Source organism: Octopus bimaculoides, chromosome 7 (genome assembly GCF_001194135.2).
Source record: "Octopus bimaculoides isolate UCB-OBI-ISO-001 chromosome 7, ASM119413v2, whole genome shotgun sequence".
NCBI classification, from domain to species: Eukaryota; Metazoa; Mollusca; class Cephalopoda; order Octopoda; family Octopodidae; genus Octopus; species Octopus bimaculoides.
Window position 1 is genome coordinate 43,781,167 of NC_068987.1, and position 25,901 is coordinate 43,807,067.

At 36.7% G+C, this 25,901-nt stretch overlaps 1 protein-coding gene across 1 annotated transcript in view; it reads left to right on the top strand.

Moving 5' to 3' along the window:
• Positions 1–25,895, top strand: part of LOC106867052 (nuclear protein localization protein 4 homolog) — a 26,347-nt gene extending 452 nt beyond the window's left edge. Inside the window, exons 2-11 of the mRNA XM_052969413.1 lie at positions 207–255; positions 3,569–3,663; positions 7,408–7,531; positions 8,139–8,318; positions 9,686–9,847; positions 12,293–12,580; positions 16,394–16,564; positions 17,126–17,242; positions 18,228–18,339; positions 25,473–25,895. Coding sequence (XP_052825373.1) covers positions 207–255; positions 3,569–3,663; positions 7,408–7,531; positions 8,139–8,318; positions 9,686–9,847; positions 12,293–12,580; positions 16,394–16,564; positions 17,126–17,242; positions 18,228–18,339; positions 25,473–25,669 — 1,495 coding nt within the window. The 3' untranslated portion in view covers positions 25,670–25,895. The remainder of the gene's footprint in view (positions 1–206; positions 256–3,568; positions 3,664–7,407; positions 7,532–8,138; positions 8,319–9,685; positions 9,848–12,292; positions 12,581–16,393; positions 16,565–17,125; positions 17,243–18,227; positions 18,340–25,472) is intronic.
• Positions 25,896–25,901: the final 6 nt, after the last annotated feature.

Consider the following 25,901-nt stretch of genomic DNA (forward strand, 5'->3'; position numbering starts at 1 on the left):
CTTTTTTAGTTGATTTTCACCTAGCAAGACTTATCGTAGATGGAGTAATACGTCACACCCGGACAAGGTCGGGTTTTACTGCTAGTATATATATATATATGTATGTTTGTGTGTAACCATTTATTAGTGTATAGCATATATGACCAACTATTAAGTTTATCTCTACTTCACTCAGTTTTGTGATATCTGAAATAATGTAATTGCAGATGTCACCATGGACCACAAGGGAAGTGCCTTCACTGTGCAGCTTTAGAGGTGAGTCAAAGAATGTTTATTCTTCACTGTCTGCTAATTATTCTTACAGGTGATAAATCAGCACTTGACTGGTAAGTTAACAGGAATCATGTTAAGGTGCAGGTATAGTTGTGTGGTTGAGAAGTTTGCTTCACGACCATGCAGCTTTGTTTCAGCCCTACAACAAGGTACCTTAAGCAAGAATCTTTTACTCGAGTCTCAAGCTAACTTTAGTTTTGTGAGTGGATTTAGTAGAAGAAAACTGAAAGAAGCCTATTGTGGCTGTATGATTAAGAAGCTTGTTTCCCAAGCATGACACCGTGGCTAAGTGCCTTCTTCTAAGCCCCCAGACCAGCCAAAATCTTGTTGGTGTTTTGGTAAATGAAAGCTGAAAGAAGTTTGTGTGTATGTATTTGTGTGCAACCTCGCACCACATAATGGTTGTAAATGAGTGTCACTGTCATATAAGTGATGCTGTTTGTTTCCGGTCTTATGTGAAAATCATGTCTGGCCATGGCAACATATTCCCCCCCTCCCACCTCCTCGTTTATGTTTGTCCTTGTCCAAAAATTTCTGTCTTGCAGGCAGAGACATTATTTTCCCTGTCAACAAATTGTCCACTGGCTTTATGCCATTCAAGCTGTGATGTGTTAAAATGAGAGATTCTTTACTTGAAAAACAGGCAGGACTTAGGGATAGGAAGACCATTCAGTTGTAAAACAATGCTTCAATAATATATTTATCAAGTCCATGCTAACATGGTAAAAACATGTAAAAAATGAATGAAACAAACAAATGTTAAGCTTTATATTTTAAATGACTTACCTTATTACTTTTAATTATTTGCCATATGCCATGCTATTGTCAAGTTTTTGACAAAACTACAAATAAAGGCTTTAAAAATAAAGTAGGTAGTATTTTTTTTATCATTATTATATGTATTAGTTTCATTTAAAGGTGGCAACTTAAGAAATGGTAAAATGTTAAACTAAATTTCTTGCTGTATCTAGGTTCATCTGTGTTTTGAGTTCAAGTTTCACCAAAATTCACTTTGCATTTCATCCCTTTAGGCTCCATAAATTAAGTGCCAGGGAAATACTGAGAGGAAGAGAATATTTAATCTTTTTTTTTTTCTACTTGTTTCAGTCAGTAGACTGCAGCCATACTGGGACATTGCCTTGAAGAGTTTTTAGTTGAACAAATTGACCCCAGTACTTTTTTTTAAAGCCTGATACTTATTCTATCATTCTCTTGTGCTGAACTGCTAAGTTATGGGGTTGTAAACAAACCAACACCAGTTGTCAAGCAATTGTGGGGGACAAACACAAAGATACACTCACATAAACACACACACACACTTGATGGCTTCTTTCAGTTTCTGTCTACCAAATCTACTCACAAAACTTTGATAGGCCCATGGCTATAGTAGAAGACACTTGCCGAAAGTGCCACGCAGTGGGACTGAACCTGGAACCATGTGGTTGGGAAGCCAGCTTCTTACCACACAGCCATACCTGCACCTGTTGGTGTTAATTAACTGTGATGCAACAATTCAGTGCTAGATAATACAGTGCATAGACAATTCAGCAAAGAACATCTTATTAAAGGTTAGTTTTGGAATGAAAAAAAAAAAAAGAAGAACAATTTCAATTATTTATTTAAAAACATGTAAAGATAAAAGATAAAAGATACAGAAAGAATGAAAAATGCTAAATTATATTCTTTGAATCAGTAGTTAGCTAGTTAAATTTTATTTAAAGGTGTAGTTATCATTTCATACAGGTGTTTGTGTCTATCATCATCATCATCATCATCATCATCGTCATCGTTTAATGTCTGCTTTCCATGCTAGCATGGGTTGGACGATTTGACTGAGGACTGGTGAAACCAGATGGCTACACCAGGCTCCAATCTGATTTGGCAGAGTTTCTACAGCTGGATGCCCTTCCTAACGCCAACCACTCAGAGAGTGTAGTGGGTGCTTTTACGTGTCACCCGCACGAAGGCCAGTCAGGTGGTACTGGCAACCGCCACGCTCAAAATGGTGCATTTTATGTGCCACCCACACAAGAGCCAGTCCAGGAGCACTGGCAACGATCTTGCTCGGAAATCTCACAAAAGCCAGCCAGGCAGCACTGGCAACGGTCACGCTGTTTATGTTTTTTTTTGCTGGTGTTTGTTTCATGTATATGTATGCTTTTTGTTTATGTATAGTTAATCTATTCTATGACTGCTATGTTTGTAGGTTGCATGTGTTTTAGATATACAACCAACACCAATTTAATCTAATAATAAATTACATATATTACATGCACCAAATTGTCTATGTGCTGAATTGTCTATGCACTGAATTATCTAGTGCTGAATTGTCAGGCACTGAATTGTCAGTACTCTTAATTAACTACATTCATCTTTAATGAATTTGTGTCTACCAGTTTGAGAAATCAGTTTGTATCATTTGTTGTGTTGCCTATATTAGAACTTAATGCTAGTGTTGGGCTTGTTAATTGATCTAGTTTTGATTTATTTTTAACATTGGTTTGCTATTTATTTTATGGTGCTCTTACAATAGAACTGATGCTGCTGTACTTGTTTATTATTCATCTAACTGTTGGCAGTGAATGCAGGAAAGACTTTTCTTGTCTGCTTTACACTGTAAGAACTAAGTTAACCAATTAGTATTTAAACTGGGCTTACACGGCTCAAATGTTCTGCCTGTTTTACATTAAAACAGGACTGATCTGGTCTGTCACACCTACCCTACAATGTCATTCTGCAATTAAGCAACTGTTTCATTGAAATCTTGAAGCTATGAGATTATGCATGATTGATTCAAAACAATGTGAATAAATAAGCATTACATTTGACAGAGTTATCGGAATGCTAAAGGGTTAAGTATCAACCCTATGGAGCTAAGGAGCCTTAATATGATTGCTTGAATTGCTAGAAATAGTAACCAAATTTTTCTGCTATTTTAAAAAAGACATGCTAGATAACGTGGTCCTGGATTCCCTACACACTGCAAAAAGAGGGGATGGTCATGCCTTTCATCATAGTTCTGTTTACTCAGGGTTGACCTGTGATTAAACAACAACTGCTTTAATAATGTGAATAGACAACAAGGATAGCTGGGTGATGTTGATGTTATTGTTGTAGGTGATAAAGGTGATGTTCTATAGAAGAGAGGTTGAGCAGTTTGGATGGGTTGGTGAGTTTGAAACGAATGGGATGTAGTTCTATGGAAGAGAGGCTGTCTTAGTTTCAGCATGTCTTAGTCATTACACCCCTTGGTTCATCTATCAGTTTTTTCATACTTTTCCATTTCTGTTCTCAGCCTTACGATGAGGAAGTGATGAAATCTTGTAAACCTCCAATAAAGTTCTTTTCCTTCCACTCCTATCTGCGTAAGTTGACTGGTGGAGTAGATAAGTAAGTAATATCTTTTCCTTCATTCTACCTTGTTGCTTATTTACAGGTTGATGTTTTTGTTACGTGTTGAGAATGTGACGTGTGAGAGAGATTGTTAATGTTAACATCTTATCTTTCATATTTCAGTTAAAATCTAGAATCTGTTCACTGTGTGTTAGCTTTCTTTGTTATCCTTGTGAATATGTAAATTTGTTATAGAAGGCCTGAAAGGTATTAATGTAATTATTATTAAGGGGTGAGCTGTCTGAATTGGCAAAAATGCATGGCAGTATTTGTTCCAGCCCTTTACATTCTGAGTTCAAATTCCACTGGAGTCAATTTTGCCCATCATCTTTTGAGAGTCAATAAAATAAAGTTACCAGTCAAATACTGGGATCCATGTAATTGACTAACCCCTTCCCCCTAAAATTACTGGCCTTGTGCCAAAATTTGAAACCATTATTATTATTTATTGTTGTTCCACTGTGGATGAGTGGCAGAACTCTTCAAGTGATGGTCAAAATGTCCCTTTATATTTGGTGTTTTAGAAGAACCGAGACAGTGACAATGAAAATATTTTAATAATCTGTAAGATTACAATCAATGTTGACTCATATATAAAAATTTTAGAATTCAACAATATTGTTGAAGGATTTTTTCTCCTCTCTCTGTCCTTTGTCCTTCCTCTATATTATTCCTCTGACTGACTACCTCCTGTTTTCTTTCACAGATTTACTACTAAAGTCAAAAGGCACACTGTTGATGGTTTCTTTTATTTATTTTTTAAACATTTCCTGTGAGGATTGCATATTGCTATGGCTGTTTCTAGATAATCTGTAAAGATAATTAGATGTGCCAAAAAAAGTAAACTTTCAATGCTGCACAGATGAAAGAAGTGTAATGTCATGTGACTGGAGTAGAACTCTTCATTAATGCATTTTTCATTAATTGCAAATTTTATAGTTTAAGAATCTCTTAATATAATGCTCAACCTTGCCACATTAATGTAGAAAGCAAATATTAATTTTCCACAATTAAGGAGAAATTAAGGGGAAAGAAGGTTGACTGAACATTTTAACTATACCCATGGCTACAGTGGGGGTTGACACATTTTTGAATACCTGAGACACTTAGTGATAAACACACTTTTAGAGTAAAACAATGTAGACATGTACATAATATTGCTGTTGTGATTGCACTCTCTGAGTGCATATGTAAACATTTAAGTTGTGTTTTATGAAAATTTTATTAGAATCATACATATGGCACACACACTTATGATAACTTGCATTATTCATTTGCTGTACCAGACACATTTTCATTATAACATCACTTTTTGTTTCTATCAGTCTTTTGCTGGCTCCTAAAATCTGTCTCCATAATTCGGCCTTACCTGTCACTTCTGGTTCATCATACACAAGCTGTGTCAACATTTCCCATATATATTCTTAATTATGTTCAAATCTGAATTTCTTGCTGGCCATTCAAGTAGACTTATTTTCATGTCTTGTATCCATTTCTTGATTGTTTTTAACATGTGAATGCTGTAACTACAGCATTCACATGTTAAAAACAATTGTTGGAGGATAAAGTTGAAGGTGATGTTCTATAGAAGAGAGGTTGAGTAGTTTGGATGGGTTGGTGAGTTTAAAACGAATGGTATGTAGTTCTATGGAAGAGAGGCTGTCTTAGTTTTAGCATGTCTTAGTCATTACACTCCTTGGTGAATGCTGTAACTACAGCATTTACATGTTAAAAACAATTGTTGGAGGATACAAATTATCTTCCTTCTCTTTAATATGGACAAGGCTCTCATTTGCAACAGCTGGATGTGGCTCATACTGTTCTGCCTTCTTTCTAGCCTCTCAAACCAAAAATATTCACTTGGAAAGACCATGCCCTATACTATTACTCCACCTCTGCTCATCTGGTTCACCTTTCCTTGACCAAGAGCACCAGCCATCAGGTTCATCAAACATAAATCACTTCTTGTCAGTAAAGATTACTTTGGTAAAATCAACAGAAGTAGTTAACCATAATTTTGCATATTCTAACCTTGCCTTATGTTTTTTGCAGAAACAAATTTTCCTCTTGGCCTTTCCATACTTGGATCCAATTTCTTTCAATGTTCTTTGAACTGCTCATATATTTACATGTATTTCACATTGCTCCTTCACCTTCTTGCTGTTACCTTTTCTCCAGCTGCCAGTACACAGGGCACAGTCATTTTCATTCACCTTTGAGTTCTCTTCCCAAGTGACTTTTTCCCTTCCTCTTTTGGTTATAGTTGTTCTTTAGCATATATTTCACTGTAGACTTCAAAAATCTTCAAATCAATGACTATTTTTTTCAGGCTTAGGCCATCTTCTTTCCTGTTTTGAACTCAAGAACTTATTTCCTTTGAATGCATTTTCATCCCCCCCAATTTTTTTTTTTTCATGTAAAGAAAGATTTCTTGAAGGACTAATGCATGCTGCCTTTGCATTAGAAAATTTGTGTAAAAAAAGTTTGAAGGGATTGTCTAAGGTGATGCTAAAGTATGCATTGTGTTATGTCTGAAAAATGTCATGTAATTTATATCAAAATATGCAAAAAGTGCTCACAGTACAGAAAATACTGAAACAAGCATCTTAGTAATTAAATGTTAAAGTTCACAAGTATGTGCTTAGCTCCTCTATTTAACTCCACAAAATAAATTTTCTATAAGTACAATTTCTCAGGTGTCTGAAAAAAATTTGTCAATACCCTGTGGTGTTAAGGCAGTAGCAATGTGAATGTTTGTGTTAGAGTAGAGGTTGGAAAATTGGTCAGAATTGACTCTTCAAGGCCTATGCAGCTATCCAAGAAATCAATAAATACCTGGAACGATTTTGAGTATTAAGGGTGCTTAACTATTAGTAAACTAAATCTGGAAGAGTAACTTAAGGATAAACACATATTAAATATTCTGACTATAATATGACTGCAGCCTCTTACTTTTCAATGATATGCACACATTAAGGATGTTAAATAAAGATTTTAATCTAAAGCTGCTTCTATTGCATAATTTGAATTTTTTTCAGCCTGATGGCCTCTTTGCATAACCAGTGAATTGTTTATTCACTGTTTCTATACACTTCAGACTGGCCTAGGTAACTGTGTTGAGTGCATAACGTAGACAAGCTGCAAAAACAGCAAAATGCATTTTTGTCTAGCTCTGAGGTATATTGTATTTTTAATGTACCTTGTCTATAAAGGGATCTTTCCCAAGACAGCTTCTGCATCCTCTGACTTTTCAGTGATATACATACATTGTCATATAGATAAAGATTTTAATATGACTGAATCTTTATCGATCCTTATGAATCTTGTGAAGTATTTTGATTAAATTTCTTTAAATATTTCTTATTAAAAAGCGATAATGACACAAAAGATTGAAGGAATTATTGTTTTTAAATCAAGAAATTAATTAATTAATTATGCATTTTAACTGTATTTTAGATAGTTGCATGATGGGAGTCAATAAGTTATCAATGATACCATAAAAGGGTTAATGATATAAGAAAATTGCTGACCCCTCCCCTGTGTTAGGGTATTATTGTTGGTCGAATGATTGTTAAACAAGTCAGGCATTCACTGTGGTGTGTGTGTGTGTGTGTGTGTGTGTATTGATGGTGTAGAGTGCTGGGGTGCAATGAATGATGGAAAGAATGGATATTGCTCTTAAGGTTATTTAGTAATTAAATGTTAATTCTTTTTTCCTTAATATAAACTTTACATTTTCAGAGGCAAATTTGCCAACTTGGAAGACATCACATGCAAAATCAAAGATGGCTGTACAGAACACCCTCCATGGCCACATGGTATCTGTACGAAATGTCAACCAAATGCTGTCACATTAAACAGACAAGTAAGTCTTAGTTTTATTGGATGTGTTACTTCATTCTTAAATCGATTGTTTTTTTTGTTTTTTGTTTTGCTTTTAGCTTCTGCTTGTGATGGTGAAGACAGGGTTTTTAGGTTTGTTTGTGTAACATTTGTTGAGTTAATTCTCTTATACTCTTTCTTTAAATGCAGTTAAGTCATTGTTGATGAAGTGAGATTATTTTTTTTTCTGTCAGAATATGAAGAAAATATTCCAGTTGTTTCAGCTCAGTAATTTTTTAACACTGATCAAGTAGACTTATGAGCAAAACATTCTAACCATGATTACCATCTCTTTTATTCAGAAATTATATCTAAGACTAAACGATACAATGTACTCTTCCATAATTGAGAACAGGAGTTGTAATTTGAGTGAAGTTTGGCTGCTATTTCTAGCAGCTCAAACGTTTGTGTAGAGCCTCTTGTTGGCTTGGCTTACTTACATTTTCTAGAGTGAATTTGATTGTCCTAGTTTCTCTTCAGAAATAATTTGTTTAATTAATTTTCTATTTTTACTTTACCTGTTGATATGATACACCATCACTGGAGCTGACCTGTATATTATAAGTAGTGTTGTATTTTTGTTATAACAGATATACCGGCATGTTGATAACATAATGTTTGAAAATCCTAAAATAGCTGAACGCTTCTTGAACTATTGGCGCAGTACAGGTCGACAGCGGCTTGGAATACTCTATGGAAAATATGAGGTTCATAAAGACGTGCCTTTGGGGATTAAGGCAACAATATTTGCCATCTATGAACCACCTCAGGTAAAGCAGCAGCTTCTTTTTCATTTTCATATATCAGGCATGGCTGTGTGGTTAAGAAATTTACTTCTTAATTATTTGGTTTCTGGTTCAGTCTTAATGCATAGCCCTTGGGTAAGGGTCTTCTGCTATATCCTTGGGTTGACCAAAGCCTTGTGAGAGGATTTGGTTCACAGAAATTGAAAGAAGCTAGTTGTGTGTGTGTGTTACTGTCTCCTTGTTTTGACATTATGTGATAGTTGTAAATGAATGTCACTGCCTTACAAGTGGTGTCCTTTGTTTCAAATTTTCTGTGAAAATGTGTTTAGCCTTGGGGAAATATTACCTCACTAGGAAACAGATAAGGGTTGATGCAGGAAGGGCATCAGGTTGTAAAGAATCTGTATCAACAAGTTCCGTTCATTCCATGTAAGCATGGAAAAGTGGACCTTATAAAATGATAATGATGATCATCACTTTATGTCTGCTTTTCATCCTGGCATGGGTTTGTTGGGTTCACATGGTCTGAGTTCTTATTGCATACCACTGTGAATTGTAGATAGATCATCTCTCTTATATACATTTTTGGCTTGGTTTCTATGGCTAAATGCTCTTTCTTCACCAAACACATTACTGATTATACTGGGTATTCTTTATCATGGTACCAACATAAGAGGGGTTTTCTTGTACACTATACAAGTATAGAATTCTAACAATTCTAATTCACACATTACATATTTGCTAGTGACCGCTGAAAATTCCAAATTTGTATAAATAAACATTGTGCTTGACAGAGTAATCTGAATGCTAAGGGTTAATGTTTACTTTTCTGTACTTGCATGGATTAGATGGAATTCATTGAGGCAGATTTTCTATGGCTGGATGTTCTTCCTGTCGTCAGCTTTTTTGTTTCCAAGTAAAGTAATATTTCCCTATGGTCAGGCATATTTTATATGAAAGTTTAGGAACAAGTGACATTTCTTTACAACCATCATGTGATGTCAAGACAAGGACATGCACACATGCATAAATTATATATATCTACTATATAAATGCAAGCGTATGTGTGTTTAGCCCAGAAAAGCTCTGGAATGGTGCATCCTTGAGAAAAACAAATTTGATTTTCAAAATTTGCGTCCCTGGATATCCAGCAATAATAATAAAAAAGTATAATTTGCTTTGATGACTCTCCCTCTTTCTATCTTTCACCACCAATGTATCTCTCTATATTTATTAATCATGCCCTTTGCTACTGTTTGATTCAGTAGTTGTGTTTTAGATGTTATAAGTATCTATGGTGGTGGTGGTGAGGTGTCCAAGGTAAGGTTTTGTTTGGCATCACCTGATGTTAGTAGTGTAACCATCATCTGTCTCCTCCTTTCTGTTTACAGGAAAGTTCTAAAAACCGTATTCAAATAATGAAAGATGAGAATGATGAATTGGTGAAGAGTATAGCTGAAAAGATGGGAATTCATCCAATTGGCTGGATTTTCACTGATCTTATGGCTGAGGACTTGAAGAAAGCAACTGTGAAGCATTATAGAGGCAATCAGGTACAATTTTAAAATCCATTGTATAAAGACAAAAGGTTTGATGGCTGTGTAGTGACAGCAGTATATGTTCTAGTACTTTATTTTCTGAGTTCAAATTTTGCTGAGGTTAACTTTCATCCAATTTGAGTTGATAATAGAAAGTATCAGTAAAGTACTGGGGTTGGTTTAATCAGATAACCCCTTAACATCTCTAGCTTTGTACCTCTATTAGAAACAAACCATTGTTGTTGTTATTGTTGTTAAGACGATGAGTTGGCAGAATCGTTAGCACGCCAGGTAAAATGCTTTGCAGCATTTCATATGTCTTTACATTCTGAGTTCAAATTCCACTGAGCATGACTTTGCCTTTCATCCTTTGGGGTTAATAAAATAAGTACCAGTTGAGCATTGGGGTTGATGTGATTGACTTGTTCCCATCCATGAACTTGCTAGCCTTGTGCCAAAATTTGAAACCAATATTAAGGTGGTGAACTAGCAAAGTTGTTAGCATATTGTCAAAATACTTAGTGTCATGTTATGAGTTCAAATCACAATGAAGTTAACTTTGATTTTCATCTTTTCAGGGTCGATAAAATAAAGCCCCAGTGAAGTACTAGAGTTGATGGTATTGACTAATGCTACTCTCCTTAAAAAATTGCTGGTATGTGCCAAAATTAGAAAGAATAATAATAATAATCCTTTCTACTATTGACATATGGCCTGAAAATTTGTGGGAGGGGTCTAGTTGATCTCATTGACTCCAGTACTTGACTGGTACTTAAGCACTGGATTTGATTTAACTGATTGTGTCCTTCTCTGAAATTTGTAGTCTAGTACCTCTGCTAGTAACCATTATTAGAAAGATGGCAGAATTGGAAGAATGTCAGGAAGGAAAGCTTTGTGGTATTTAGTTGCCCTACTTTTCATTCTGGATTCAAATCCTGCTTGCAATAATTGTTTTGAATTCAAACCTCTTTTGAGTCTGCTTTTAAAGTTGATAAATAAAGAGAACCCGGATTGATTCAGTGACACAGTCATCATTTAAAAGTGGTCCTGATGTTTAATTGGTAGTATACACATTTTTTATGGATAGTGAGCTGGTTTGGACTGTTGGTATTACATTACACTATTGATGCTGTTCATATCATAAGGATCTAGAAAGTTTGGAAGATATAAAATTAAGAAATAAATTTTCTTCCTTTTTAACAGTGGAACTCAAAATAGTTAAAACTAAAAATAATAGAATATTGGATGGAAAATTTCTTGCTAGTAAGAACAGTGCTTCTGAAATAGATATAGTAAATTTGAAATGTTGTTTTGGTATAATGGTTAAACATTTATCATGTTTAAGATGTGGGTTTGAGTCCCAATGGCAGCCTGTGACTTTTCCCTTTCAAAAGGTTTTTCTAAACCCAATATTCTACATGCTATTACTTATAACTTTATCTACTTCAATTTCCACCATTAAAAGAAATGATTTATTTCATATATCTCAAAGTTTCTAAATTCTTATGATGTAAACAACATGCAATTCTTGCTGGTAAGAAAAAAGCTTCTAAAATGGATAGAGAAAATTTGAAAGGTTGCTTTGGTAGTCCCTCTGGCAGCCTTTGACTTCTTTTGTTTCAAAGGGATTTTTTTAAAACCAATATTCTACATGCTGTCACGGTAAGAACAAAGCTTATAAAATGGATGGAGAGCATTCGAGGGGTTGTTTTAGTATAATAGTAAAATGTCTGTCATGTTTACAGCTCTAGGTTTGTGTCTCACAGGCAGCCTTCAATTTTTTTCGCCCAAAGGTTTTTTTTTCAACTCAGTATTAAATTGTAAAATAACATGAATCGCATGCTGTTATTTATAGCTTTTATTTTTGATGATATTCCAACCTTTGATTTTTATATTTGGCTGACAATATGCTGTTGTTTTGGCCAGTTATAATCCTACTACTATTAACATAGAAGAAAATATGATTCTATATGGAAAAAATACCACGTAACTTTACTTGCAGGCCAATCTGGCAGAGGATGTCCTTGGACAAATCATTTAATGCTCACTAAAGCCAATTTCATTACCTGTAAGTAGGTATCACAGATAGACATATTCCTCTACTGAAAACAGTGTGAGACACATTTTTCTACTGAAAACAGTGTGAGGACTGTATCATTGACTGTTGCATTGTTAACTTGCTGAGTTCAAATGTTCCCATGAATATTATACAGAGACAAATATATCCCACTTGGCTGTTGTAGATACTATATACATGGAAGGAAAGTCTTCAGTTTGTATTTCCAGTTAAGATGTGGGTTATAGGACTCACACATCATCTGTACCTTTTTTTTGTTGTTTTATTTTTATATCAGGTATGTTTCTGTAAGTCATTAATGGGTTTGCTGAAGCAAGTATTTCCATCATTGAATGTCTGTTACTCAACTAACACCAACTGTTCAACCATGTTTCTTTGTTCAGGATTCACATTATTTGAGTGCAGAAGAGTGCATCATGGCTGCTGAGTTTCAAAACAAATACCCTAATCCTTGCCAATATTCTGCTGAAGGCAAGTTTGGTTCCAAATGTGTCACTGTTGTGGTGACAGGTGACAGTAAAAACCAAGTTCACTTTGAAGGTTACCAAGTTTCCAACCAATGCATGGCGTTAGTTCGAGATAACTGTCTGATTCCGACTAAAGATGCACCAGAGCTGGGCTATGTGAAAGAATCTTCCAGTAAACAGTTTGTTCCTGATGTCTTCTACAAGGTAGAAATCCATCTATCATTTTTGGCATTGTTATCATTTCACCATCATCATTGTCATCATTTTCATCTCATCATTATCATCATCAGTCGTCATTGCCATCAGCCACTGTTACTGTCAATCACCACTGCCATCAGTCACTGTATTTGTCAGTTATCGTCATCATTGTTGTTGTCCTCAAGTGTTGTTATCATTATTGTCATAATCATCATTATTTTGGTGTCCATTTTCTATACATGTATTAGTTGGTGTTTAATGTACCTGCACATTTGCCACATGTAAAGACTACTTTCTCTGTTAGCTTGCACTGGGTGCACCTTATGGAGTTTCTGCTGATAACTTTTCTGCATATTGAGTAGAACCACCTCTCTGAAGAGATCTGCAATTTGTCTGTTTTCTTATCAATACTTTGGTCTTTGCTAAATTAACTGTAAAACCCTTTGATTCCAGTCTGTGCTTCCACACCTGAAATTTCTTCTCTAGTTCTGATAGTGATTCAGCAATAAGAACAAGGTCATCAGCATATAGGAGCTCTCAAGGGTAGCCAGTCTTAAATTCTTCAGTTATAGCTTGGAAGATCAAAATAAACAAGTAGGGGGGGGGGGCTAATAACCGATCCCTGGTGGCCTCCTACTTGTACACTAAACTCCTTGCTATACTTATTGGTTATTCTCACTTTACTGACAGCATCCCTGTACATGGCTTGTACCGCTCTCACTAGCCACTCACCTGTCCCTAGCTATGTGTCCAGTAGATAAGGGAGCAGAAGACCCTAAGGCTTTCTCCATGTCAACAAAAGCCAAATACAGTGGTTTATTTTTGGTCAAGTATTTCTCCTGCAGTTGCCTCACCAGGAAGATAGTATTGATGGTACTTCTCCCTGGCACAAATCCAAACTGCATCTCATCAATACTAACTCTCTTCCTAATTAATTGAGCTATGACCCTTCTGCAACTTTCATCACCTGGTTTAATAATTTGATCTGTCTATGGCATCACCCTTGCCTTTGTAGCAACTGATACTGCTACATCATTCATTGGGTAGCTAGGAAGGAGGCTAGAAAACAGGTATACTTAGCCAGGGGAGATGCAGAAAGGGGGAAGTCTGCCAATGTCCTACAACATGTGGACCAGAGGCTTGAAATGTTTTGGATTACAAGAGATTGTGTCAGAGACAACCTGATTAACTGTATGGGTGACCAGGTCATATTCTACTCCAGATATTTTAAGCATCTCAGCACTAACACCTGATGGGCTAAAGGCTTTCCTTTTTTCATATCCTTTATTGCTTTATCCTGTTGGGTCCACATTAGACAGGCTTTCCTTCTCCCATGCATTCTCTACATTTAGCAACCTTTTATTGTGACACTTCCAAGCCTCCTTGCAGAATCACTAACTGCAAGTGAGCCATCATCCATGCTGACACATTTCTCTCCTACCACGTCACAATTTTCTCTCATACACTCTCTTGCAATCCAAAACATTTCAAGCCTCTGGTCCTCATGTCGTAGAACATTGGCAGACTTTCCCCTTTCTGCATCTCCCCTGACTAAGTATACCTATCTTCTAGCCTCCTTCCTAGCTACCAGATACAGATCTTTGCTACCATCATTCTTCCAGTCCTTCACTGCTTCTTTGCTATAATGACCTTGTCTACATCATTCCACCACGTCACTCTAGGTCTGGTTGGGACTTTGCACCAGCCACAGATTTGGTCTGTAGAACTCAGCAAGCTGACTCGCAGGAACTCTTAGTTGCCCTCTATATTACAAGTCTGTAGTTCCTCTTCCTTGTTGAATTTCTTAGAGTGTCCCAAAATTAAACTTCCAAATCCTTCTTGCCCAGATTGGTCTGCTTCTTGGAATCCTAGCCTTAAGTCTAACATCACTAATAACTAATCTATGTTAGGCAGTACATTTTTCACCAGAGAAGGTCTTTGCATTTATGAGCAGCCATGTATCATGCTTTCTGGTGAGAATGTAATCAATCTGGCTGACTTCCTGAAGTTGGTGTTGCAAATCATTAGGTTATTCGCATCACAGAACTCCAGTAGCCTTGTTCCCTCTCTGTTTTAGGAACCAACTCCATGTGGAAGATACCAGGCTGTTACCCAACATGTCCCTTGAAACCACCAACCACGAAGATGTAGTCATTGTCATTTTTCTTTGAGGTAGCCTGCAGAAGAATATCATAAAAGTGGTCCTTTTGTTCATTTGACAGACTTGCCTGAGCGGCATAGGCTGAGATAATTGTTGCTGTATTACTCAGCAAATCTAACTTCTGTTCAAGCATTTCAACAATCTTGCCAGACCTACCTTTTAATGTGCCTACATTGACAGTGCAAAGTTTGAAGAAGTGGAGAGGGATGTGGGAGAGAACATGCAAAGGGGCATGGCATTCAGCATTTGAAAAGAAGGTTTCCACGAGTGTTTGTGAACAGACATACATATATCAGTTGTTCTCACATTAATCTACCATCATTCATTCTTGTAAAAATTTGTTACCTCTATTGGAGGTGAGTGTAATACAAGTATTGTTAATATAAGCATTATTGATACAAATATAAAAGGGTAAGTAATTAAATAAAAAAAACTAATTGGTTAATTTGTTATAAGTAGTGAGGAAATAGGAGGTTTGTTACACTTTACTCTTTTACTCATTTCAGCTATGGGGGTGCGGTCATGCTGTAACTCCACTGTGTGACTAAATAAGTAACGCAGTCTCCTTTTGATGCATGCAGTAATTTGGATGAGACTACTGGTGGGGGGAGCTATAAGAACTTTCTGGCACAGAGGAGAGATTTCTAGTTCAGAGGAGAGATTTCTGATACAGAGAAGAGATTTCTTTTACAGAGGAATGATTTCCAGTACAGAGGAGAAATTTCTAGTATAGGTGGTGGTGGTGGAATTGGTTGGGCACATTGCAAATAAGGAAGAGTAGAAAGACTGTTCCTTTCTTAGCTTTAACAGAAGTAAAGAGACAGGAGAACAGAAAAGTCAAGGAGAGAAGAACGTAGACATTAAAGCGAGGGTGCATATCTAATGAGTGACAAAATAAAATTATGATTATGGTAAGTTAGCTTAAATTAAGTTAAATTACAGGTAGGTTAGTATTTTATGAAGTAGAAATGTAAATAGATGAATGATGTAGATGGAGAAGAAGGCACACTTAGCTAGACATGATGCACATGGCCAAGAGCAAGCAATGCAGATTGTTGTTAAATCTTGTGAAACAATTCTGTAATATAGGTATACATGCAATGGTGTAATTTTTAAACATACCGTGATAGTTTCTTAATATTTGTATTGGTTGTTCAGATTAGATGATATTGTAAATGTAAATATCTGTAGGAATTGTTGTTATAGGGGCTTCACTGACCCCTAACTAATATTAATCACTTTCTGAACCATTGACACAATCTTTGTGCAGTTGTACAATCTCTAAGAAATAATAACAAAATCTTCCTCAAGCCATTTTCCCTCATCTGAAAAAAAAAAAGGAAGAAAGATATATTGGATAATGTGGTTTTACAAATCTGAAATCTTGACCTGGGATTACTCTGTGTAGTGGATGCTATTACAGTTGACTATCTTTCAATCTGTTACTAACACTGACCACTTCTCTGTGTAGTGGACAGTGTACAGTCGGTCCTGTGACTAACACTGGCCACTCTACTTTGTAGCACTTGTATGAGTCATTTATAGTTAAAAAAGAAAATGTCCCTAAACCTGTATTCTTCTTCCATTTGTAGACAAATTGTTCCAGAAATGTGTATTATATGTGACTAGAGAACTGTGATTGTTGTCTGCTGTTTTAGGTGAAAGATGAATATGGAAATGAAGTGATAGAATTGGCACGACCATTACCTGTTGAATATCTTCTGGTTGACATTCCATGTGCTTTTCCTGTATGTCCACGGTCTTTTTTCAATGTTTCTGCTAGCAAACCTTTCCCTGTTGAGAACCGTGAGAGCCTAGGCGAAATCCAGGTGAGTTTCTCTTGATGTTTGTGATTATGGAAGGGTTTTGGTTACTTGTTACCACTACTGGAGATTATTGTCCGTGACAGAAATATACTTGATTCTTGCTGCTATTTGTTTTTAACCCTTTTCATATCAATCCACCTGTTTTAAAGTGATCTAAATTTAATCTTTCCATCAAACACCAGTTTAATAATGATAAAGTTATTTGACTAAATTCTTCATTTTCAAAATTGATTGTATTTTAATATAAATGTGGTTACAAAACGGTTAAATTGTGAGAAAAAAAGATGAGTATACCTTAAGAGGAATTATAAGAGAAGACAGTAAGAACCATGGAAGTATTATAGAACAGAGGTAAAGAAACAATGATTAATAATGACTAATGAGTTTGGCATATAACATCAGATGGTAGGAAGCTGTGATATTTTACTTGCTGGTTTCTTGAGTATTTTTAAAGTTAAGTTAGCAGTTATCAGTTAAAATTCTCAAACCAGCAGAAAACAATTCCCTATTACATTAAGAAGAGAAAACATAACATTTATAATTTTGTATATTTTTTTGTTCCAGGACTTCAATGCTTTGGTACAGTACATGGAACAATTTCAACCCAATGATTTCTTGGAAGCTATGTCAGATTTTCACCTTCTCTTGTTTCTTGCCACTTGTGATATGCTTCCACTCAAGGTAACATTTTCATGAAACTTCTCTCTGTTACATGTTTCAACATTGCTCACATTTCATCCAGCTATATCTTAACATTTCTTTTTTTTCTTTTCTACATGTCTTAAAAACATCTTAAAATCTCCCACATCTATCTATCAGTTATATCTTACAATATCTCACATTTCCTATTGATATCTTAACTCTCCCATATGTTTTCAATGTCTCTTAGCATCCCCCACTCCCTTTAGTTTTATCTTCCCCTTTCCAAATCCCTCACTTACATCTTAACTTTTTGCACATCTTTTCATTAAATCTCAACTTCTCTGCCATCTTTTATCATCATTTTAATGTTCACTTTTCCAAGCTTGCATGCGTCAGATATAGTTTATTGAAGCAAACTTTTCTACAGTCAGATGTCTTTCCTGTTTCCAAGCAAGGTAATATTTCCCTGTGGACAGACATGTTCTCACTTGAATATTGGAAATGAATGATATTGCTTGTATGACAACGACGCTCATTTGCAGATATCACATGAGATACAAACACACTCGCACACATAGTTACGTTTAAAATTCTCCCTTTTCTCCTCTCACATCTCTTACCTACATTTTAACATAATATTATCTCTTATTTATATCTTAATATCTTTCACTCATAGTTAAAATCTCTCATTTTTCATTGACATTTTGATATCTGCCGCATCTCTTTGTGATGTAGTCACTCAAGGTCTAAATTCTGTGTTGGCCTGTGCCAACATTCATTGGATTTCAAGAAATCTAAATTTGTATACCAGTCATCTTATTTACATGAAACCTTTTCTGACAGTTTGTATTGAGGTGAACACCTTGTTATGAAAAACTAAATCCAAAACCTGTTTTTAGAATTTTTCATTTGTATTGCTGATGTAATTAAGAAAGGCATGAATATCACAACATTCAGTTCTTTGATCTATCTATGTGTGTGAATTGACTTGCCTGTGAAAGGAATCCCTATTTTTCTTTTTTAGGAGACTATTTCAATAATATTGGAAGCTGTGAAAACCAAAGATAAAAACCTTGCACACAAGTTTAAGAAATCAGAAGAGTGGGCCACAGTTGAGGAGATGATGGCTGCCCAAGGTGAGAATAAGTTAATAATTGTTTTCAGAAATATAAGAAGCTCTCCTGAAGAAGTGATGGTTGCCTATCACTGGGTAATCTTTGTTTTGTTCCATTCTCTCAGTAATACTTGCCTTAGGTTTGTTTTTGTATGGTTATTTTTATATTTTACTTATTAAATCTTTATATATTTCCTCTTGAATACATGAAGCTCTTTTAGAGAAGGTAAGCTTTGTTTTATCTATAATGTTCAGTACAGTGAAGTAGACCACTTTTATGTATGGGTGCTCCCAGTAGTTAACTTCTGTCCTAGGGCCATAGTTTAAAGTCCAAAATTTGGTGACATTTTGCACTTAACTCGGAGGATTCTCATAAATGAAGTTCTGTTGAAGAAATGATGCTTACCTGATCAATTCCCATCTTGAAGACACTAGTGTTCTTTTATTGGGTAACTGTTGCTATGATGGCTCTTTGAAGTGAGTATCCACTTGCAATGAGTAACCTCTGTGGAGGTTGATACTCTTCATGGGTAACTCTTGTTCTGAGAAGTAATAGTGTTGTCTGAAATCTGTTTGCATTTCATTTCTTGCTGTGAGAAGAGATTTATAAAGTAACTAGCAGAGGCACCTGGCATTGCCCGGGAATGAAATTGTTTCTTACACATTGAAAGAAAAAAGCAAAATATGTTGTATAGAAATTTGTTATTCTAAATTCAATTTATTCAATTGGGATACAATTTATTCTTTAAATGGGAAATCAATTCTGAATTCATAATACAAAAGAAATAATAAAATAATAATAAAGAGAATGAATGGGAGGAAGAGAATCTGCCACATGTCGACCCAACAGAGGGACCAGCTATCCTAATTTATCTTGGTAGATAAAGCAATCAAGAGTATGAAGACAGGGAAAGCCCCCGGCCCATCAGGAATCACTGCAGAGATGCTCAAAATATCTGGCAGTGTCGGCTATAGCCCAGTCACCCATATAGTTAATCAGGTGATACATGAAGGAGTCATACCCAATGACAGCACCATAATCAACTGCTACAAAGGTAAAGGTGACGCTTTAGACACAAACAATTACAGAGGTATCAAGTTGTTGGACCAGGTAATGAAGGTCACGGAGAGGGTCATAGTCCAACTAATTAGGGAGAGAGTCAGTTTAGATGAGATGCAGTTTGGGTTCGTTCCAGGGAAAAGCACCACTGATGCTATACTTCTGGTAAGATAACTGCAGGAGAAATACCTAGCCAAAGATAAACCTCTGTACCTGGCTTTCGTTGTAATGGAGAAAGCCTTTGATAGGGTCCCCCGCTTCCTTATCTGGTGGTCAATGAGGAACCTAGGGATAGATGAATGGTTAGTGAGAGCTGTGCAAGCTCTCAGGGTCGCTGTCAGTAAGGTGAGGGTTGGCAACGAGTACAGTAAAGAATTCGGGTAGAGGTAGGTGTCCACCAAAGTTCAGTCCTCAGCCCCCTCCTATTTATTATAGTCCTCCAGGCAATAACACAGGAATTTAAGATGGGATGGGAGCTCCTCTATGCTGATGACTTTGCCCTAATTGCTGAGTCACTATCAGAACTAGAGGAGAAGTTTCAGGTGTGGAAGCAAGGACTAGAATCAAAGGGCCTTAGAGTCAACCTAGCTAAAACCAAAGTCCTAATACGTAGGAAGGTAGACAAAACACAATCCCCTTCAGGTAGAAGGCCCTGCTCGAACTGTAGAAAAGGCGTGGGTAGAAACTTCATAAGTTGTACCCAGTGTAAGCTATGGACACATAAGAGGTGCAGCAATATCAAAGAAAGGCTAACTAGCAAGATAGTTTTTGTATGTGGCAGATGTTCAGGAGCAATAAACACTGAAAATGTGCAGAAAACAACCTTTGCCACATTCCAGAAAGAAAAACTAGAAGTAGTTGATAGCTTCCGCTAGCTAGGTGACCAAGTTCGTAGCTGGGGAGGGTGCGCTGAAAGTGTAGCTGCTAGAATAAGAATAGCCTGGGCAAAGTTTAGAGAGCTCTTACCTCTGCTGGTGACAAAGAGCCTCTCATTCAGAGTAAAAGGCAGACTGTATGACGCATGTGTACGAACAGCCATGCTTCATGGCAGTGAAACATGGGCTGTGACTGCTGAGGACATGCGTAAGCTTGCAAGAAATGAAGCCAGTGTGCTCCGATGGATGCGTAATGCCAGTGTGCATACTCGACAGAGTGTAAGTACCTTGAGAGAAAAGTTAGACCTAACAAGCATTAGTTGTGGTGTGCAAGAGAGACGATTGCGCTGGTATGGTCATGTAGCAAGAACGGATGAAGATAGCTGTGTGAAAAAGTGCCACACCCTAGCGGTTGAGGGAACCTGTGGAAGTGATAGACCCAGGAAGACCTGGGATGAGGTGGTGAAGCACAATCTTCAAACTTTAGGCCTCACCGATGCAATGACTAGTGACCGGGACCTTTGGAAATATGCAGTACGTGAAAAGACCCGGCAAGCCAAGTGAGAGCATAATCTGTGGCCTCTGCCAGAAGTGTAGCCAGCTCACTAAACTCTGCTTGCAAAGGCCTGTTGAGGCAAGTGAATTGAACCAAATTCGACGAATGGTACCCATGCCAACCTCTCCTTCATTGGACACTAAACTCTGCTTGCGAAGACCTGTTGGGGCAAGTGAAATCGAAATCGTGATTCAACCATATTCGATGACCGGCACCTGTGCCAGTGGAGCATTAACAGCACCATATGAGCATGATCATTGCCAGAGCAGCTGTCTGGCTTCCGTGCTAGTGGCACATAAAAAGCACCATTCGAGCGTGATTGTTACCAGTGTCACCTTACTGGCACATTAGAAAATCATTCGAGCGAGGTCATTGCCAGTGCCGCTGGACTAGCTCCTGTGCAGGTGGCATGTAAAAAACACCATTTTAAGCGTGGCCATTGCCAGTACTACGTGACTGGCCCTCATGCCGGTGGCACTTAAAAGCACCCACTACACTCTTGGAGTGGTTGGTGTTAGGAAGGGAATCCAGCTGTAGAAACTCTGCCAGACCAGATTGGAGCCTGGTGCAGCCATCCGGTTCACCAGTCCTCAGTCAAATCGTCCAACCCATGCTAGCATGGAAAGCGGGCGTTAAATGATGATGATGATGATAAAAAAAGCGAAAATACAAAATTTACCGCTTTTATGAAACGAGATAAATTCTATCACATATGTTGGTGGAAATTATGTAAAAGCTTCTGGGTAAACAACATTCTTTGTTTTCTGGTTTGGAGCATAGACAAATAAGTTTTGCAAAGTACCAACCCTGGAGCAACCAACATAAAGTTGACCATGAGAAAAGCAAGGCTCAATTAAGTGCAAGCCAGTAGATTTCAAAGTCTGACCTTGAGCTTTATTAATAGAAATTGCAAAGCAAAGTTGCACTGGGAATTGTGTTTGTTTGAACTCAAATGACATGTCTGTTGGTTTGATTGGAATTCTTGGAATGAAAATCTCTTCCCTAGAGGCACAACCAGTGATGGAGGTAGCTTCTATCACATTAGGTGATGATGTCTTCACAATCAACCTTGTCCCGTTGCATAATTTAGGAGGATCTAAATTTCTTAGAACCATTATTAGGACTCCTATCTTCAGAAAAAGTTTATGTGGGGGAGTTCCAGGTGACTCAGGAGAGTTAAGGAACTCTGTTGGGTAATGGACATTTTCATTTTCATCAAGGACTGAATCAACTACTTTATACTCTCTAATGACTGTTGATTTCTTATTCATTAATTCATGGTTAATCTTTGCTACTGTCTCATTTTTTGGAGCAAGAATTGCCGTTTCACACAACCATTTATGTGAATTATAATTATTATGTAAGTCTGGAAATACCCTGTTCTTCAATTCAGCTGGGGAAGTCACCATGATAGCAATATGAGCCAAACTGATATCACTATTCCCATCAAATGGTACTTTCCCATTTCCTAATTGGAGGAGCCAGGTTGAAAACTGTTTTGCACATCAGTCCCCATGTAATGAAGCTCGCACGTTAGTATTAAAGGAGAATTTCTGTACTTTATTCCATAGGTATGAAGACTTAATGTATGCTTTTATTTCATCAGGTCTTGTTCGTCTCGGAATGACTGGTAATGTCTGTCTGAAGTCTCCTGATAAAACTAATGTAATTCCTCCCATAGATTTATTACCTCTTATGTCTTGTAAGGTCTTATCAAAAGCTTCCATTGCACGTCTATGTGACATGGTGCATTCATCCCAAATGATCAGGTGGTGTTCGCGCAACACTTCTGCTGAACCTGAACCATTGCTTATGTTACAAATTGGCTGTCATTTATAACCAGGTTTAGCGGTAATTTAAAAGCAGAATGAACTGTTCGTCATCTTGGGAGAATGGTGGCAGCAAAGCCAGATGATGCTATAGCAACTGCAATTCTTTTTTGTTGTCTTACCTTGGAAAGAAGCAATATTGTTACAAATGTTTTACCTGTGCCACCAGGAGCATCAAGAAACAGAATTTCTCTGTATTTTTCTCTGACTGACATAATTTTATCATATGCACAGCTTTGTTCTGGGAGAAGTTGAGGTTCATGTTCATTCACAAATGCAGCCAGTTCTGTGATATCATAATTTGTTTCTCTTGCTATGTCTCTTGAAGTTAAATCATTAATTTGACAGTTTGTTTTTGGAAGTCCAGAGCCAGAGGCTTACAAATTTTTGCCTCCCATGGCCAAAACTTGATTTTCAATTTCAATCAGTGCTTGGTGAAAAATTGTTTCAGAGAACTGAATATTGATATCTAGGTTTGCCTGTTGAACTGTATACTTTAAGTCCTCAGTCATGTCCTCACAATGTTTCATCTAAAGCTGGAGGGGACTGCCAAGTTGACATGTTCAGTATAATTGCAAAAAGGTTAGAGTTTCTTTGAAGAATCTAATATTGATGCTTCAGTCAATGTAATGTCCCAATGCTCATCATTTTCTAAAAAACCTTGTTGACAGCATGCTTTCCTATAAGTTTCACACACATGACCATTTACACTCCTCGAATCTTGGAATGATTCGGGACCATGTACTTCATGCAAAAGGAGTCATAAATAGTAGCATTCTGCTTGGCTTGGGTGGATACTGTAAACTCTTGCAAGAGTGTCAACCCCACGTTTCCTTTTGTGTCATTTATTGTTTCTCCAGGTGTAATACTTGGATAATTGTGAGTAAAGGAGTTTTCTTGCATTCATTTATTTGCCACAACTTACAAAAGAAGGCAGTAAGAGTAGTATTTTTTTTGAGAAAGTGCTTGTTGCAAGGCTGATTGTTTTGTAAAGATAACCCTGTGGCCATTCTCTAGATGGACACTCAGATGAATGATGGTTGTGTGCCTCCTGTGAATGGGAAAATTGAAGATGCATCAAAAAGCCTCATTGGTACTAATGTATCTTCCTCTGTCATACTGTGCAACTTTGTCATTTTTATTTATCTGCTGACTGTCATTCTGCATAAGAATGTATTTTGCGACATCAAAACCTTTGCTTAATATATTTGCAAACATACTTAGAGTTAAGTGTTGCAGAAGTCGACATTGACTCTGGCTACCTGTACTTGTCTCTGCTTCACTGTAGAATACTGATCATCTACATCTACCCCATCTCCTCTTGTAGAGAGTGAGAACATTGTTCTCGGAAACTTTTTTGAAAATTAAAATGAGGATTAAATGAAAAAATGAGTTAGGTATTTTCACCAAGAGTGATTGAAATAAATAGCAATTGTGGAATGCCGCACGCATGCAACACACACACACACATACGATATCAAACATCAGATGAAATAGACGTGTGTGTATGTGTGAGAGAGAGAGAGAGACAGAGCGAGTGAAGTGTGTTGTCATGTATACATATATACATAAATAAATAAGCATACATCTTTTTTGTATGTATATGTGTGAGAGAGTATGTGTCACTTAAACATCACCGTCTGTCGCTTTCTCTCTGCCTCTGTCTCACACACACACACACACACATGTACACATACATACAAAAAAATGTATGCATATGTATTTATGTATGTACGTATACATGACGACACACCACTCACTCTCTCTCTCTCTCTTTCTGTTTCTCTCTCACACACATACATAAATGTATACAAATGTACATGCAAAAACACATGTGTTCATGTGTGACTGACTACAAATACATAGAACTGAATACAGTGCACAAAAAGTATATAAATAAAAAAACTTTTTGGATGCCCCATGTTGAATTGTAAAATTCTAATGTGATATTTGTGAAGTGATGAAATCAAACCTGGAGTGTGTGTGTATGAGAGAGAGAACATTACAAACAATGAATGAAATAAACATGAAATATAAAAAGCGTATAAATAAAAGGTCCTTGAAAACTATCTTGTGCTGAATATTTAAATTTGTGAACTTAGTAAATATTTCTTTCAGTAATTTATCGTAGTTGTTTGCAAATAGCGAATTAAAACTTGAAATAGAAACATAAAGATAGACAGTGAGCGATTTCACAAATGAAAACAGAAAATTTCTCTGTTGCGATGTCAATACTGGAAGTTGACATGGAGAAACCTTTTTTAAAGAAGTGAATCACATATATAAAGCAATATTATTTATTTAAAAAAAAATATAAACTGATGACCCTATTATGTATCCAAGGTCAAATTATTCATGCATCCCAAGCATGGAAGCAATTTGCACAGCCATTTTCGCATGAAAAGCGAATACACACACACAGAGGTCTATTTTATATAAGAGATAAATATTATTACTGTTCTATGGTGAATTCCTTCAACTGTATCCTTCTACTATACATCTTTGAGTTTGTACCAAGGAGAAATACTAATGATTTCTGATATAGGAACAAAGCAGGAAATATGTTTTAGGTACAGAAATACAAGAGGCAAAATTTACATTTATGAGCTCTGGAATTCATGAGGTGAAGAGATATGATTCTGTCCAACAACCTACCAATTCTGCTATCATTATGATAATAATAATAATAATAAAGAAAAGAGGCTATGTTGACTTTGGTGGGATTTGAACTAAGGATATACAGAGAAGGAAAGAGATGGATATTTAACATATACACAACTTATATACATTTAGGCACCAACCATCTTTATCTTCCTTTATCTTTTCTCTTTTCAGCAATGCCAATGGAGGAATCAAGTGCAGTGAATTTTGTAGGCGGTGCTGAGGCCAGCAATACTACAGTGCCTGATTTACCTGGTGTTGGTGGTGCTGGGAGCAGTGGTAACAGTGGTTCCAGCTGGGCATGTGCCTATTGCACTTACATTAACCGGTCGGGAGATGCTGCCTGTGAGATGTGCTCTCTGCCTCCCTGAAACTCCAATTCCTTTATCTTCTCCCTTCCACTACCCCAATTCCACACCTTACCTCTTGCCTCTTGCAAATATTACTTGACATCAAACTTCCACTCAGAGGGTCATGAGACAGGCACTGACTGTTGTTACTTCCCTTTGCTGCCATGAATTGGACCTGAGGTTTGGTTGGGTTTACTTTCTCTCTCTTTCACTTTGTTCCCTTTTTTTAAAGTTTTTGGTTATAAAAAAAAAA